At 49.9% G+C, this 18214-nt stretch overlaps 1 protein-coding gene across 1 annotated transcript in view; it reads left to right on the top strand.

Moving 5' to 3' along the window:
* INTS10 (integrator complex subunit 10) overlaps positions 1-18214 on the top strand; it is a 47573-nt gene that overhangs the window by 21143 nt on the left and 8216 nt on the right. The window contains 7 exon segments of the mRNA XM_015407732.1: positions 631-800; positions 1703-1836; positions 8432-8585; positions 10851-10933; positions 11228-11380; positions 14637-14745; positions 17748-17827. Of these exon segments, the coding sequence (XP_015263218.1) occupies positions 631-800; positions 1703-1836; positions 8432-8585; positions 10851-10933; positions 11228-11380; positions 14637-14745; positions 17748-17827 (883 nt within the window).

The following is an 18214-nucleotide window of genomic DNA, read 5'->3' on the forward strand; positions in this document are numbered from 1 at the left end:
CCCCAGTCTTTAGGCCCGGGTACGAGTTGTGATGCTGGTTCCTTCCTAGATGTGCCCCGGCCCTGGAAGGCTGGCTGGGGTGGGGGTGGGGGGGCACCCTGTTGTAAGGGCAGTGCAGGACTTACCAGCTGTGGTTGCAGAGACATTCCAAATTCTCAGCTCTAGGAGATGAACTGATCTCCCCTTTATTTGATCAGGACTTCCTCTCTCCAGAAGCAAAATCATCCTGGTAACTTAGAGAGGAAGACAAACTGCTCCGCATGTGGCAGAATCTCTAGCGGCTGTTGCCAAATCACGTGACAACTTTTGCAGTAGCAACCTTTAAATTCTTCCATGTTTCCCTGTGGAACGAGGTTTATCGTGGGATGGGGGTTTGCTGTTTATGACTCTGGTTGCAAAAACAGTCAAGACAATAAATAAACAAGACTGCAGAGACATGCGCCCCTCTCTCATGGGACGGAAGAAGGCTCAGGGGCTGTGAATGTTATTGTGGAAAGCATTTGAATTAATGGTTTGAGTCATAAACTGTGGCTCCCCCCCCCCCTCTCCAGGGGGCCAGATTTAAAGAAGAGTTTGTACTTACGTTGAATTAGAGGTGGTTGTAATAGCAGAATGCTCTTGTGTCCTCAGAAGCTTTGGCGACATATTGCTCAAAATGAAAGATGTCTCTAGATACATTGGCAACTATGATAATGAAGCCCATACAAAATACAAGACACAAGTGATCTATTCCACCGTGCTGGTCTTCTTCAAGAATGCCTTCCAGTATGTCAGCAGCATCCAACCTTCTCTCTTCCAAGGTCAGTTGAAAACCTGGTTTTTCTCCAAGGCCTCATGTAAACATGCTACTAACTGTGTAACACCCCACCCTCCCCAAAAAACCCTTCCATGAGGTTGATTTCCATTTCCATTTGAACTGGGTCGGTGGTGAAGTAACGTGAGCTCCTGGCCTGCAGATCTCTGGAATGCTGATGGGTGCATAGTGAGACCTACCCTATGGTTTGGTATTTAAACCAGGCCTAAACCTGTGGTTTTCTGACTGCATTGTGAGGGAGCATGAGGTTTCTGCTACATCCTATCCTATTTTAGCAGAAAGGAGCCCCTTCCAAAAATGTTTTTTCAGTGGTCTTTAAAACTTCCCCCTTTTTTAGTCAGAAAAATCGAATGCTGCACAATTTAAGTTTGCCTTAAGTTTTTAATTCTTTCACAAAAATGACGTTTTTTTCAGTTCTTTTGAAAATTTTCTGATTTTTGTTTTGGAAAATGTGGGGGGGATTTTTTTCATGCTATACATTTTGGGTAAGTAAAACTGTATCTTAAAGAGCATTTCTCTAATTTCAAAGAACAAAAATGTTCTGTAGAAGTTTTTTCAGTTTTTCTGGAGAAGAAACTTTACAGTTTGGGGTGGGCACTGCCCCCTCCCTTTTATTGGGCCTTCGCATCTCTATGGACAATACAGCTATGTATGTTTTTATTGGAGATGGGCAGCCGTGTTAGTCTGTCTGTAGCCGTGGAGAAGAGTCCAGTAGCACCTTAAAGACTAATACAATTGGTGGTAAGGAATGAGCTTTCATGAGTCACTGCTCACTTTATTGCATCGGTGCAGTGGTTTGCCAGAGTGTTTTAGGCATTAGAAGCAGATTCCAGCAGGATCCTCATAGTTGTGATTGTGCTTAAAGTAGTGTGTTTATTTTAAATCTAGGTCCAAATGCTGCAAACCAAATCCCACTTGTTCTGTTGGAGGATGTGTCCAATGTTTATGGTGATACAGACATTGATCGTAGCAAACACGTACACAAAAAGCGGAAACTTGCTGAGGGAAGAGAGAAAACCATGGTAATGCGTTTAATGAGCATAAATGCTGCAGTTTTATGTGGGGTTTGGGATACTGACAGGTTCATAGTTGTGGACCAAAGTGGTGGAAAGAGCAAGAATGGATGGAATATGGAGTTTAAAAGTACTGTTCACGATTTTGTTGGTTGCAGTTTCTGTGAGTTTCAGCAGTGTACTATTAAGGACCCCTGGCGTTGAAGTTTCTGTAAATGTGAGCAGTTTATTGGAGTGTCTTCAACTTTGTCTTTTTTACTGGTATGCAAAGATCATTCTGAATTTTCCAAAAGTTTTCAGATAATAAAAGGAAAGAAGCCGTGGAATGACCATCAGAGTTGGCTGCAGCAATCTAGTCCTTCCTATCCAGAGACAGTTAAAGTTGTAGCGAGTAGCCCGTATGAAATGCATTGCTGTGCTGATGGGCTTGTTTGTTTAGATAATTTCTACCCCATCTTTTCTATCAACATTGACTCTCAAGGCAGTTTTCAAGGCTATATTTCTATTTTTATTTTTAAACTAATTCAATCCTGCTTATCCATTGGTGGTTTACAGTGGAATCAACATAAAACAGTAGAGCAATATATATAGAGAAAGTGTAACCTGAACCCAGGGCGTCAGTACTCATCTGTAAAGAACACCTTAGAACAGTGGTTCTCAACCTTCCTAATGCTGCGACCCTTTAATACAGTTCCTCATGTTGTGGTGACTCCCAACCATAAAATTACCTCTTGAGTACAAAGACAGGGAGAAATGTTAACAAATACTTGAATGGCAGAGCTGAAATGCCATCAAAGGCGGGAGGTGTCTTTTGTGGCATTTCACAGCTTGTTGCAGAATTGGAGCGCCCTCTAAAGTGGTGGGTGCTCTTTTTTTTTGCCTGAGGTCCGAAGGTGCACAGTCTGTCTCTTGCAACCCATCCCAGGCAGAAGTTGGGTTCTGGCAGTGAAGGGGGGGGGACCCCTGGGGACTGGTATGAATGCCCCCCTGACTTAAACCCCATTCCCACCAAGTGGGGTCCTTTGCTTGGGCTGCAATAAACTCTTCGCCCAAATTGTGGGCCGGGGGAGCAGGGCATGATCGGGACCCCCGGTTTACCACAGGGCACCCCCACCGTACCCAATGCTGACGGCACTGGCCTAACGTGCGCACAACTCAGATTTGCTTTAGAAGACCCCGTCCCGCCCCAGCACACACCCCGTCCCCGTCCTAGGCACATTCCTGCCGGGCAGCACGGCCCCTCAACCTCCCTCGATCTGGCTGCCTGGCGGAGCGAGAATTCCCGGTCCAATCCCGAGTCAGCAGGCTTTGTCGGGATCTGGGTTGCGCGTGATCTTCTGTTGGCTTCCTTTCTTTCCGGTCGTCTTCGGAAGCAAAAAATAGATTAAAAAAAACCCCACCAAAACCAACAAACCCCACTTTCGTGCAAGCGAAAAAGAATTTGCCAAAAGGAAATGAGCCCAACGGATCTCAAGCAAAAAAAGGGCAGATCGCGAGAGCGGCGGCGGCTGCCGCATCCCCGGATTGCGGGAGAGTCGGGTCGTCCCTGGCGCCAGCTGGGGAAGTGCTGACGTTGGCTTGGCTGGGCCCAGCACCGGCGGAGAGGGAGCAGGGGCGAGCCAGGCCGGAAGCCCCTGGATGGTTGGAGCCGGCCTGCCAGTCCGCTCGCCTGCCCCGCTCCGGCCGGCCGCCCAGAAGCAGAGGGAGTGACGGGCGGGCGCCGGCTGAGTGCGTGTCCCGGGAACGGCCGCCTCCCCACGCCGGCATCACCCAGCACGGGAAGCTCCCGCGGTTCTTCAGCGGAGGAGGAGGAGACCATCCTAAGACCATCGAAAATTTGTGTTTTCCTATGGTCTTAGGCGACCCCTGTGAAAGGGTCGTTCGACCCCCAAAGGGGTCGCGACCCACAGGTTGAGAACCGCTGCCTTAGAATCATCAGGCATCCAAGAACGAGGATTAAAGCTCTCTTGGTTGGCCACATAAGCTCAGCCCAAACCAAGGAACAGCCGCGCCTGCCTCCGGTGGCTGGTTGAGGGGAGGCTTTTCATGACTGGGCCCCCAGAGCCCTGCCTCTTGTAGCCGGCTGCCTTTCCTCACAGAAGAGCTCAGCAGGCAGGCCCAGAAATCCAGGGGAGCAGAGGGTCTTTTGGGTCCCAAGCCACTGAGGACATGAAAGGGGATACCAGCATTTGGGATTGGGCCTGGAAATGAATAGACAGCCAGTGCAGATGTTTTAAAACTGGTGAGTTGTGGTCTCTCTAATGAGCAGCAGTTGGCAGTCTAGCTGTGACATTTGACACCACCCAAACCTTCGAAAGTGTCTTCAAAGGCAGCGTGACATAGAACCTTTTACAGTAATCTGATCCTGATTATCGCATGAGTAACAGCCAAATCCCATCTCCCTAGGAAGTGCCACCGCTGATGAGAGGTACTCTAGGGAACCTCTGGTCCAAGCAGCAGACTTAGTCCTTCAGGGTGTTGGACCCAATCTGGGGCAGACTGAGGACTCAATCCCCGGCTATTTAGTGATCCAGCACCCCCCCTCCCTTTTCCAGGACTGCCCTTGGTCTATTGGCCACATTCCAGCCCCTTATGTCCAGAAGGTCCACACACTTGTCTGATTGAGCTGGGAGCAATCAGACGAATAACTAAAAAGGCCTCACCCAGGCTGTCATGCCTGCCCTCGAAACGGAGGACTCCGTGCCTTTAACACCATCGGAGGCATGGGAGTCTTTGTCAAACCTAAGTGCCGGAAAGGATGAGCACCAACCTCCAGAACAGCCTGCACCTGAAACCGATCAGGCAGTGCCTGGCCCCAGCAGCACGCCACCCGATTCTCCGCCACCTGTCGACCGGCTGAGGGATCGGAGATGCCGGGACTTGGCAACCAGATGCAAAGAGGCACGTTGGTTGGAGATCAATAACCCGGGAGTTCTAGCCAGATCAAGGACTTCCGCGAGGCAGTGCTAATGAAGCACTAATGAGTTTACAACCCAGCGAGCTATTTGAATAGGTCGCTGACTGCTGGCAAACCATGCTGGCAAACTCGTCCTTCGGACCAGAAGCTCTGCACCTCAAACTCTGTTCCTGATATTTGGCTCCTGACTGACTTCCTGGTTTCTGACTCCAGTCCGCGTTTTGAAGACCCCCTGGCTCTTGATCTTCAGCTCTGCACCCTGACTTCGACACTGGCCTATCTGCACTCTGACTCTCGGTAACGCTCTGACTACGGCTTGGCTTTGTGTATTGGGACTTTTGCTCTCTCTCCGGCTTGACTCTTGGACTGGACTCTCTGCCTTGCCTCACTGGCCCTGTCGTGACACAGGCAGCCCAAGGGATCCAGGATGCCTTGGTTTGTTCTGTTTGCCTCAAATGTAGTCTTTTCAGATTCTTAAATTTTTATTTTAGTCTTTTTGTAAGCAGTTTTGGGTCTCCATTTGAGGGAAAGGATACAATGAAAGTAATGAATAAAGTTGGAACCCCTTAGCACAAGTGCTTGAACAGTTAACCTCCAGTGCTACTTTCTGGTTCTGATGGATCAGATAGGAACAGAACCACTGGGACCTGCAGTGCCTCCGGCAGCCCCCCCTTTATTGTCCGCGACTCTTCCAGGGCTCATGGGGCAAGCATTCTCGTCTTTATTGATGAATCATGCCTGATAGAAGTAAATGGGTAAGGTGCCGTGGGGCCCCCCACCCCCTTGGGGCTGGAGCAGGCCTCTCAGTTTGTGAACCCGTGACTTCCGGTAGGGTCTAACATACATTATGAGAAGGACCCCTTACGATCCATCCACTGTGTTCTTGTCTGCTGGAGTGTTTGGAATATTTTTGGCCTTTTACTTGGGTGTCCCCCCCCCCAAAGCCTTGGTTGTATTTGTATTGAACCTTCTGGGCTGGGGTGTTCATCTGCTCCAGCTGTCTTGTCAGTCCAAGATGGGCAGCATGATTTCCTCCAGGACCCCAGTCTTCCCAGTCAGTGTCACTTCCATCATACTGGGATTGAGGTTCAGCAATTAAAGTAGTGATCAAGATCTTACAACAAAGACTGTTACCGTATGTGGGGATGAGAAATGCCACCAGATGTTCAAACTGGATTCAGAAAAGGAAGAGGCACTAGAGATCAGATTGCAAATTTACATTGGTTACTGGAGCATACAAGAGAATTTCAGGGGGGGAAATTACCTTGCGTTTCATAGATTTTGATGGTGTGGATCAGAATTTTGATGTTGTGGATCATGATAAGCTATGGTTGGTTTTAAAGGAAATGGGTGTGCCACAGCATCTGATCGTTTTGATTTGCAACCTACACTCTGGACAAGAGTCCAGTGTTAGGACAGAATATTGGCAAAGGAGTCAAACAAGGATTCATTTCATCTCCCTTCAATCTGTATGCAGAACACATCATAAGGAAAGCTGGACTAGATTTAGATGAAGGTGGGGTGAAAACTGGTGGAAGGAGCATTCACAATTTGAGATATGCAGATGACACCACAATACTGGCAGAAACAGTAAAGACTTGAAACAACTCCTGATTGAAGAGGTTAAAGCAGAAAGTGCCAAAGCAGGATTACAGCAGAACATCAAGAAGACAAATGTGATGACTACTGAGGAATTACACAACTTCCAAGGTTGACAATGAAGGAACTGAAATTGTTCAGGGTTTTCTATTCCTTGGCTCCATCATCAACCGAAAGGGAGACTGGCAGCCCAGAAATCGGAGGGAGATGGAGGCTGGGGAGGGCAGCCAGGAAGGAGCCAGAAAAGACCCTGAAGTGTCAGGAGGTGTTCTTGGTGACCAGGATCAAGTTTAATTGTTGCACAATATTCCCTGTTACTATGTGTGGGCATTGTACTTTGGTCACATGATGAGAAGTCCCTGGAAAAGGAAGTGTTGAAGGCAGCAGGAAAAGAGGGAGACCCAACATGGGATGGATCAGCTCCACCAAGGAAGCCACAAAGGCCCCCTCGCCCTGCAAGACCTGGGCAAGGCTGTCAATGAGAGGACATTTTGGAGGTCATTCATTCATTCATAGGGTCACCATAAGTCGGAAGGAACTTGACAGCACTTAACACACACATGTTCTTCCTGCAGCCAGTTGACCACAGCTTCCAGACATGGTCTTAACATGGAGAAGGCTGCTCTTGGAAGTTTATTCAATGTAAGGCATGCCATCAGCCTATTGATGACAACCCATTCCAAAGATTCAGACAGTATTAATTTGTGGATGAACTAGAATGGGCCACCGTACTTCAAGGACCGCCTACTCCCGCATGGACCTACCCAAGCACTCTGGTCATCTGCAGAGGCCACCTGTCTGCGACTAGATGGGTGGCAACCCAAGAAATTGGGTGTGGTGCCAAAGCTCTGGAACTCTCGCCCAGGGACATTGATCTGTCTGCCAGTGGATGGAGATCTTTTTGTTTTGTTTGGCTTCTCTCACTGACTGTTACTAGCTCTCCTCCGTTTGTGTGCCTGTCTGTTTATATATTTTATTTAATTGTTTTAAGTATTTTATATATATATTTGTATTTTAAATGCTGTTTTAATGTTTGAAATTGCTGCCTTGGGGACCCTTTGTTGGGCAAAAATAACTAATGGGTGAAAGAAATAATGTCCGGTGAATGACAGAATGGATAGTCTGTATACTGTTAGCCACCCGGAGCCACATGGGGGCTAACTGGAACTTTCTGCATCTGAAAATTTAAAAAGAACACCGGGGAAGGGGTTAAATCCCTCAGAAAGGACAGTCGCCTTCTCTGCTGTGCGGGCTCAGAGAGTGCCCTTGCCTTTGGGGGCAGTGGTGCCAGGGGGCTGCGCTGGGTCCAGAGGTGGTGGCGACTGCAGCGCCTGGGGCTCCGCTTTGGGCCCCGCAGTGGTGGCAGGGGCTACACAGCCCGGGGCGCCGTGATGGGCCTAGCGGTGGCGGTGGCTACACAGCCCGGGGCTCTGCACTAGGTCCAGGGGCTTTGCACCGGGCCCAAAGCCGGCCACGCAGCCCGGGAGTTGTGCCAGGCCCACAGGTGGCTGAGGCGTAGGCCTGGAGGTCGCGCTGGGTGCAGGTCTGGCGAGAAAAGGGGGAGAGAGGGGGGCTTACACTTGCAAGCTTTTTTTGCCATCACGTCACTGCTGGCTTATGGCCGCTCCTTCAAGGGGTTTTCCAGGCGAGAGACATTCAGAGGTGGCTTTGCCATTGCCTGCCCCTGCGCAGCGACCCTAACCCTTCCTCTTGGGGGGGGGGGTCTCTCATCCCCACGCGAACACTCTGGGGGCCGGCCCTGCTGGGCTGCCAAGGGCTGACATGATCGGGCCGGGCAGGGCCGTCCAAGTCAGGCCATGAACATTAGGGCCACCTAAAGAACTCGACTATCGAGTGGGGGGGGACGGGACGGGGGAGCATCCTTCGTACAAAGAAGTCCACCGAAAGTGGAAGCTTTTGCACTTTTCCTAGCTGACCAACATTTGATACCACAAAGAAAAGAGCCAGTAGCTCACTGATGGCTTTCCTGCCTCACGCTCATTTGCCCACAGCAAAGTGACCTTTAAAGAGCATTTGCTGAAATGTAGTTTTTCAATTAATACGGAAACTATGTTGACTTTTGAGCAGAGCTCTGATGACGAAGACCCTTCTGGGAAGGGGCGAAACAGGCACGTTGCCATCCATGCCGCAGAGCTTCCGAACGCAGTGGAAGTCCTGGAGAGCTTTCGGCTGGCCCGGGAGAGCTGGGAACTTCTTCACTCACTGGAGCCCCTGGACAAGGGTAAGTTCCCAAAACCCCAGAGCACAGAGTCCACGTCACCCCATGACAGCATGCGAGCTTTTGAGCTCTCCAGAGTGCTTCCCCAAGCTGGATGTTACCCCCCAAAAATCATAAAAAGGAAACATGCGATGCTTTGCCAAGAATAAAAGTTCTGTTGTAGCGATTGCATTCTGCTTAGACGCTAGATGCAAAAGTGATGCTGGTATCCAGGGATGCCCAGCTTTTTAAAAAAATAAGCAAGAGAACCATAAAATAGTGGTATTCTGCATAAAACACAAATAACCCCAAATGGCCCTGATGCCTCTCTGCCCAGCAGGGATTAAGCCTCTTTTCAGGAGCAAGCTAAGAAAACAGCCACCATTGCATTAAGTTTGGAGACAAATGTAAAATGTTACCTGAGATATAAAGTTGATTAAGTTCAAATTATGTTAAATTCTTGCAGACAAAGACTCTTGCTGGTCACAGTCATTGTATTCTCTTGGGAGATGAGTTTTAGAAGTTTTTAGGTGTTGCAGGAAGTATAAAGCCAACAGAGTCCAACTTATTACCGCATGTTGCATCTTCCAGACTTAGTCACTTGATGTCATATTCTTCTCCTTACTGGCTGAATTCAGGTATCTTAAAAGTAGAAAGATTTTATCGGCCGTGCAAAAGAAAAAAATTCAAAAACCCGAACACAATTCACACATAATACCTTTTCCTGAAGACTGTCAGAACCCACAGCTAGCAACGAAGCACACGCATTCAGGAACGGTTGTACTTTTATTTGCAAAGCTATAGATGCAGTAACACAGGCACTGTTAAGAATGGTGGCATCCCATAGAGCCTAATAGGATATAGGGTATTCGTATGCACACACACACCCCCCATGGCATGGGCCAATTAGATACTCTCCCGCGTGCGGGACAAGTTAGGAAACCGTTAGGCGGCTAAATCTAGGAACCAGGAGTCTCTCACGGTACATAGGAGACTTCCAGACAATACAACCTCCTCCTGCACATAGATAGAGATAAGCGTTTCAGCAAAGGCAGAACAGCAGGGATAGGAATGCAATAGCAATTAACAAGACACAGAATGAACTCCCCAACTCCCATGGCAGCATAGCTGACAAAGACCAGCTAAGCATTTGTTGTGCTTTTTCTGAATGTGATAAGGAAAGAAAAAATTGTTGGTAGAATTTTCCATTTGCATTAAGTCATTTTCTTGGTAGAAATCTTAGTCTTTTAAGCCCAGGGCTTTGACAAATGTTGTTTGAGTTCCCTGCAGAGGGAAGTCTGCTAATGTCAGTGTGCTTGCTGTCCTTCAAGCCAGGCGGGTGCATAACTTTGTGTGCGTGTGCGTGTGCTGTAGACCGGTGTTTGCGAGAGTGGCTCTCATTGCACCGGCAGATCCTGTCTTTGGAAGCCTGCCTGAGAGGCCCCTCCTCCCGCCCTGCCCGCCTGCCCCTCCCTCAGCCCAGGAGCCTCGGAGCACTCATGAGGGCAGCCAGCCGGCCACATGCCAGTCCTAATGAACCATGACAAGTTTGGAAGGTGTAGAGAAGCTCAGAGGTGCCAAAGAGAATAAGAACTGAGCGAAGCAGTTGGCAGCCCCGCTCAGCTCTGCCCGGGCAGGAAGGGGGCGGGGGGGGGGCTGGTGAGAGCCCGGCCCTGGAGGAAGGCCCTGGGGCTGGGTGGCTAGTAGACCCGGCAGTGTGAAGAGACATGGATCTGAAGCAAGCAAAGCATTGTTTGTGGGAGGATTTTGTCCCCAGTTGCATGGCTAGACGGGAAACAAAAGGGGGGGCACTGGGGGGGCCCAGGCGTGCCGGGGAAGGGTGGCCAAGGGGCACAGGAGTTGGCGGAACTCAGGGATGGGGCATAAAAGGTGGCTGGTCTTAAAAGATGGCATGGGGCATGTTTGGTCAGAGTGCTTCCGTAACAGCAGGATTAGCGCTCAGCGTGCCCCAGTTTCCACTCCTGTCAGGGTGGAAGAGAAGGGAGATCTAACTGGAAGGGAGCCCGGCCGAGGTTGGTGCCAAGCGGGGGGCGCTTCTCACTTACTAGCCTGAGCCGGAAACAGAGATGCCAGTCCAGAGGCCCTCCGGAAGGCTCCCTTTTCTCCGCGCTCCGGTAAAGCAGGCATTTTTGTCTACCACAGGCTTCGCTCACTCTAAGACAAATGAACAAATATCCTGCCTCTTTCATTTGGTACACTCAAGGCTAACAAAATCATCCTTCCAGAAAGCTCTGATGTTTTCCCCTCATCCCCTGCCACCTTTTGCAGAATTCACAAGGATTTGCGTGTCGTGGAAGACGGACACCTGGCTGTGGCTGCGGATCTTCCTCACAGACATGATCGTCTATCAGGTGAGAAGCGGCAGAGGAACTCTCAAAGCCGTCCTCGCTCCAGCAGTCGACCGGACAGGCGTCTGTTGTTCTCTCAGGCTCTCTTGCAGCACTTGGTCTGTAGGCTGACGGGTGGCTGGGAGGGGCCCCCCCGTGCTCCAGGCTCCGAACTCCGGCGCATCGGAAGCAGCAGGCCTCCGCTTGTTTGTTGCCTGGTTTTGGAAAATGACCTTCTAGGCAGAATTGTTAGAACATGAATGCTCTTTCATTAATGCTCTTTCGGCTTTTCTGCTCCTCCCCCCCTTTTTTTGAAAGGGTCAGTATAAAAAGGCCATCGCCAGTTTGCACCACTTAGCAGCTCTGCAGGGGTCTCACTCGCCACCGCAGATCCCCGGGCAAGGATCCCTCGAGAACCAGCGAGCCCTGATCCAGCTGGCAACCTGCCATTTTGCCCTCGGGGAGTATCGGGTAGGTAGCTGCACTCTTGTGGGTCTCTCGGCTTTCCTTCCGGGCCTGTGGCCACGGCTGCTGGAGCCACCATGGCTCAGTGGTCAGGGGGGGGGGGGGGGGGGGCCCCCCCAAAGGGGGGGGGGGGGGGGGTGGTTGTCTTCCAGCTAAAGGGCTGCCGGCTATTACTATGCAGTAGTTTAACTAGAGCCGCTTTTTAAAATACCCTTGTAGTTGTAACTACTGGTTACCAACATTTTAATAAAAATAACTGGAACCACTTTTTTGATTTGTAGTTTTAGCAACTTTTTTTGAACCTTCCTCCTAACTCACTCCCCTCCGCCCTTTTGTTACATGAGACCCATGACAAGTTCCTGGGGCTCCGGGTGCTTCGCTTTTGGAGTCGCAGGAGGCCCCCATGACCTGCAAGGAAGCCTTCCCGCCGCGCCTCCTTGGACCAGACTGAACAGGCTTGCAGTGCTGGATTCCCTTTGCTGTGTTGGAGGAGGCGGGTGGCAGACAACACTGAGCTGAGTTTACGGATTGGGGCAAGAAATGGCCACTTTATGCCTTCCTCTTTTCCTTTGGGAGGCGCCATTAGAGCAGGGGTGTCAAACATAAGGCCCGGGGGCCGGAAGCGGCCGTCCAGGGCTTTTATGCGGCCCACAAGCAGCTGGTGCAAGGGAAGGAACAGGAGACTGCTCATGGCTTCAGCATGGCAGAACAACTTCATCTGCAGCAGTCAAGCAGCAGAGGAGTGTCTGCCCAGTCCACCCAGGTGGGTTTTCCTTTGCGCCCCCCTCCCAGCCCACGGGGCCTTGCAGTGAGGATACACCAACTCGGAGCTTACCGGCTGCTGTCCTATATACCTTCTAACTCCAGGACCTGGCATTATGTTTTATGGCACACATGGCCTGGCCCGACAAAGTGACATTTATGTCAGAGCCGGACCTCGTGACAAATGAGTCTGACCCCTCTGCCTTAGAGCTTCCTGGGGAGGGGGGGAGGGGGGACCACTCTGGCACATATTCCTTTGGCTCTTTCCTTCCTTGGTTTTGCTGCCCCCCCCCCCCCCCCCCCCCCCGGCCAGGCGCTTAGGGGAGCTCCTGCGACTCCGTCTCAGGCAGGCAGCCCGAGGCTTCTGTCCAGAGGAGCCTCAAAGCTGGCCGAGTGTCTCATCTGCCCAAGAGGTTCTCTGTTTGGGGTCCAGAGTGTCGTGCACAGATGATTATAACATATCATGAATAATTTTATATTTTTTGAAAAATATTTTTACAATAATTTCTACATATGTAATAAATCATCTTAATCAAAAATATCAAAAATCATCTCCAAGAATCTCAAAAGCTATTGTACAACCTTTAATAATAGTCCTCCTCTGTTAAATAAAAGTTTCAAAAGGGAGGACTCCTTAAAGTCTCTTTATAACCTGTGCTCGTGTCTTCCTCCAACAGAGGTCCAGATATCCTTCTGTTTCCGAATCTTCCTCAGGGAGTTCAACAATAATTTTCAGCACAAAGTTGCCACATACTAACATACAAGATAGCAAGAACAGAATAGGTTACAATGCTAGTAATCTCATATTAGACAGAGTCTCAAAGAAGTGAAAAGTCCTTACCCAGAGTTTTAATCCAAAGTTCTCTTCAGTGAACGCTGCAAAAAATTTTTTGATGAGCTACAAGCCTCCTCCAAAGTGAAAAGCACATTCAGTCACTCTTTAGCCTTGCAAAGTTTTATAGAGCACAAAAGGCGTGGCTAATTAAAGGGACATAGTCCTCTACCAAAAGTCATGCTTGAGAATTAGAAATAAGTTTTTGAGACTCTGTCCCTACATTAAAGGAGTATACATGCAGTAATTCACAGAAAACATGATAAGTCATTATATTGATTTAAACCATTAGGTTCCAGGGTATTAAATAAAGAAATATAACGTGTCTCCTGTTGATGTAAAAGTTTATTACTATCCACCCTATTATAAGAATGATTTATAATTTTTTTAAGTACAAAGAATCTTAAGTCTTCTGGAGCATGTTTCATGGAGGAGAAATGAAAGGGGCATCTGCCACTTGATGTTTAAGGCGTGATTTATGTTCCAGGATTCTTGTTTTAACAGGCCTCATTGTACATCCTATGTATAAAAGCTGGCAAGGGCAAATCAAACCATAAATACAATGTCTAGTATTACAGTTAGTGAAATTATAAAGTTTAAAATTCCCTGTGCTAGGATGTGAAAATTCAGAAATTTCCAGACACAAACAGCAGGCGGCACAATTGCCACATTTATGACGTCCTATAGGTAAAGATTTCTTTCTCTGTCTAACCTTCAAAGCATCAGTTTTTGTCAAAATGTTTTTTAGATTCTTAGATCTCCTATAAGAGATGATAGGTTTATCCTGGCAACCAGGCAGGTCTGAAATTAAATGCCAATTTTGAAGAATAATATGTTTTATAGGGCCTGCCAGATGGGAAAATTAAGGGACCGCCTCTCCCCGTCTCTCTTCTGATCTTATCCTTTAACAATAAATTCCTATCCATTTTAAAGGCTCTCTCTCTGGAATCCCAGATAGTGTGTCGAGGATAACCTCTAGCAATTAATTGTTGTTCCAACACCCTGCTGTCTTTTAAAATCCCAGCGAGCACAGGTTATAAAGAGACTTTAAGGAGTCCTCCCTTTTGAAACTTTTATTTAACAGAGGAGGACTATTATTAAAGGTTGTACAATAGCTTTTGAGATTCTTGGAGATGATTTTTGATATTTTTGATTAAGATGATTTATTATATATGTAGAAATTATTGTAAAAATATTTTTCAAAAAATATAAAATTATTTATGATATGTTATAATCATCCGTGCATGGTACTTGTTGTTTGTTGGTTTTCCTACTTACCGTGGGTCCTTGTTTGGTTTTGTGGGATCCAGAGTGTGGCAGAAGCCTCTCCTCCCTTGCACTGAAGCACCGGCCAGGATTGGACCCCGATTGTGGCACTCCTAAACTGAGCTGCCACGGGGGACCCCAAAGATGGTCCCCCCCCCCTGAAACAGCGGCCTCCATAAGAACGGGTTGTGAGGGAAGCAGGGGGTGTCCTTGGACTGGGGAGGCCGGGTCGGACTGGCCCGGACGGCAGCTGGGCAGCTCCCCTTCTGATCTCATCCCGTCCGTCCGTGTGTGTTCCCTGGGAAGGCCGGCTGCTTCTTCCCGGCACGGGGGCCCCTCCTCAGCGCGGCCCCACCCGAGGCCATTGCTAGTTTTTAATGATTCCTTGTTTTTCTTGTGTAGTTCACCTGTGAAAAGGTCCTCGACCTGATGTGTTACATGGCCCTTCCCATACAAGAGGGGGCCAAAGTCCAGGAGGAACAGCCAAAATCGAAGTCAAAATTCAGGAAAGGTAAAGTGCTGTTAAGGACTGGTTGGTGGAAAGCCTTTAAAACCTGTGCTCGAAATGTTTGCAGGGAGTGTCTTGCCGAAAATGCCGCTTCTGGAAAGGAGCCCTCCCCCTCGGCTGACCAGGATGGCGCTCTCTGGGCCTCGGTTTGCAGGGACTGGAGAAGATCAAGCACATCCACGGTATAGGGGAGGGGGAGGCAAAATACATTCTTAGAAGTGGGTGAAACTTACTCATCCCACTCTGGAAAGAGAGATTCGGGGGGGGGAGGGGGAGGAAGGCAGCTCCTGGAGGGTGGAGGGTTTTTTGCCAGAGGGAATATGCTGCTGAACTGCCGGTGAGCAAAAGAGGGCCTGCCGTCCCCCCCTCGTCCCCCCCCCCCGGCCTTTGCAGGGGCTTGCTTGGGAGGTGCGTATGGCGAGCCTCTGTGGGCAACAGACAGCTGGACCGGAGGGGCCAGACCTTCTAGGGCTCCGCGTTTGTGGCCTCTCTGCGGTGTGATTTTAGCAGGCTCTTTCTGCTGGTGTGCAGCTGGTGTGCAGCACAGACTCCCCGGTATCAGATCAGTAAGTGGTTTTTAAGCCAGGAGGTGGGAGGAGGCCTGGCAAGCAGCTCCCGACTTGCGGAGGCGGAGGCAGGCTTCTGCTTGCAGTGCTGCCCCATCTGTAGAACCCCTCCGATGATGGAAATGTGCTGCCGGGGATATGCATCCAGCGATACCGACAAACATATGAAGGACTGAAGAAACTGAATACGAGACCAGAATAGGACCGTCCTCCTACATTCGTGCCTACAGGGTTGTGCATTGCAGTGGACTGATCTCAGCACCTAATACGGAATGCTGCACATTCAAGCGGGTTTAGCGGCCGTGCTCTGCTCTCCAGGGAGTCTTGAGAATTGTCTTGTGGCCGGCAGGGCAGACATATGCAGGTTGCAGCACCAGGAATCTTCAACAGCAAATTTTCTCCGACTTGCTGCAACTCTAGGAGTCTTTGGGGGCAGCCATGACAGTTTAAAGTGGCATAAAACCAATGGAAGCTTGTAGTGTGCCGATGCAGCACATGTTGCTGTACCAGCACTTAGGATGGAGTGTGCCGATCGTGGTGTGAGAGCCAGGAGGCGGTGGGAGGCCCTGACTGCAGGGCAGTCGTGACCTGGGCGGGAGGCGCTCCTCTGCCCTCGGCAGCTCTGGGGGGGGGGAGCCCTCTCTCTCGCTGCCATCGTCCTTGGGGGGAGGTGATACTCAGGAATGTCCCCCCACCCCATTGTTACCTTTGAGATGCTGAGCACAGTCCTTCCCCTTTTGCTGAGCTTCTCAGCCAATAAAGAAAATCCTCAGGGCAGTGTTGTGCAATGAGCGTAGTGATTATTAGGGCAGAATTCAGCTCACATGTCTTAAATACATGTACAAAAAGGCTATCTGAAGAAATACACACGAGGATTAATGAACACTAGGCTAAAAATCCACCCTAAGTCCATTGGAAGGACAGGCATCTGGTGTATTGCCCTGTTTTGAAAAAGTTTCGCCATGAGAAGACAGATTGCAGAGCGGACAACAAATGAATTTTCAAGTGGTAAATTCCCTAATTAATTGAAACAAATAGTGAACCTCATATATTACATGGTTTACATAAAGACTTGTGAACCAGAAAGCCTCTATAGGGGACAGTTGCAATAAATATATATCTGCTCTCAAACCAATTATCCTGAAGAAGGTGACCCAAAAGGTATTGCATTTCATGACCCAGGTCTTTACATTATAGCAGGTGGAGCATCTTGCTGTTCCCAGACAGTCAGCAAAACACGCTGTAGGACAGCGGTCCCCAGCGGCTATTGAGTTTAGCTGTAACTAAGTCTGTAGCGATAGATTTCACGTTCCTGGGATCCCAGATCACCGCAGACTGTGACAGCAGCCATGAAATTGAAAGACGCCTACTCCTTGGGAGGAAAGCGATGGCGAACCTAGACTGCATGATAAAAAGTAGAGACATCACCCTGCCAACAAAAGTCCGCATGGTCAAAGCAATGGTATTCCCAGTAGTCATGTATGGCTGCCGAAGAATAGATTATTTTGAACTATGGTGCTGGAGAAGACTCTTGAGAGTCCCTTGGACTGCGAGGAGATCAAATCAGTCCGTCCTAAAAGAAATCAACCCTGACTGTTCCCTGGAAGGCCAAATAATGAAACTGAGGCTCAAATACGTTGGCCACCCAATGAGAAGGGAGCACTCACTGGAGAAGACCCTGATGCTGGGAAAGATTGAAGGTCAAAGAAGACGGGGACGGCAAAGGATGAGATGGTTAGACAGTGTCATAGATGCAACAAACATGAAGTTGAGCAAACTTCAGAGGACGGCGGAAGACCGGAAGGCCTGGCGTGATCTGGTCCATGGAGTCGCGAAGAGTCGGACTCGACTGTGCGACTGAACAATAACAACAACAATTATTTATTGTATTTTTAAATTTGCTGTATGTTTGATAGTGGTGTGCACTGCCCTGAGCCCTTTGGGGGAGGGCAGTTTATAAGTATAATGGCAGTAGCAGTAGCAGCAGCAGTCGTCCATCCTTGCCTTCTCGGCTTCCTCCGTCCCACGTGGCTTCCTGGAGATGAGGCGGCTCCCTTCCTCGTCTGGGAAGGGCTGTTTGAAACTGGCCAGCCAAGAGCAGGATCCGGGCTCACGCGAGACCTCCGCTCTGGCGCCTGGGAAGTCCTCCCTGCCAGTCTTTGGCCAAGCTGCTCTGTTGCTTTGGCAGGGGGCCTCAGTGGGAGGGAAGCGGTGGCGGCGCGATCCCTCTGCAGAGGCTGCTGGTCCTCCGGCTGAAGGCCTGGGGCTAGGAAGGCTCTCCTGTCGGGGAACGGCCCCCTGGGGTCAGGGAGCTGCAGGGCAGCAAGAGTGGGGCTTCTGGGCCTTGTTTCTCGTCACAGTCAGGGATGTGGTGACCCAGCCTCGCCTTCCCTTTCCTCCTCCCTCCCTCCCCCCCCCCACCTGCAGTTTCAGAAGCAGCTGCAGAGCTGAAGCTCTGGCCGTGTACCAGTGCAGCCATCATGCCGTACTGCTTGCGGTTATTGCTGGCCTGTTTCAAGGTAAGTGTTTGTTTTGTTTGTAGTGGGAAGACCGATCCCTCTTTCGCCGGGACAGTTCTGGTCTGGAGGGGGTGTGGTTTGAGGGGTGTGTGTTCCTTCGAAGGAGGCGGCTTCCGTGGCCTGGAGGAGCAGCCCGGGAGCAGGCGGCCAACTGGGAGCCAAGGCCCTCCCTCGCGGGGGCTTCGCCGAGGCCTCGGTGTGGTGAACCCTGAGCCCAGGAGGGGTGGCAGGCAGAGGGCCAGCGGCACGGTCCAAAGTCTTTGCTCGGGAAGGGTTTCTCTGGGTAGCCTGAATTAATATTTTTTGTTATTAACCCTGACTTGGTATTTGGAAATCTATTTTAAAATGCTTCCCCCCCCCCCCCCGGCCGCCCCGCAAAGCCTCTGC

This window comes from Gekko japonicus, unplaced genomic scaffold, assembly GCF_001447785.1.
Source record: "Gekko japonicus isolate JY-2015 unplaced genomic scaffold, Gekko_japonicus_V1.1 scaffold2017, whole genome shotgun sequence".
Classification (NCBI taxonomy): Eukaryota; Metazoa; Chordata; class Lepidosauria; order Squamata; family Gekkonidae; genus Gekko; species Gekko japonicus.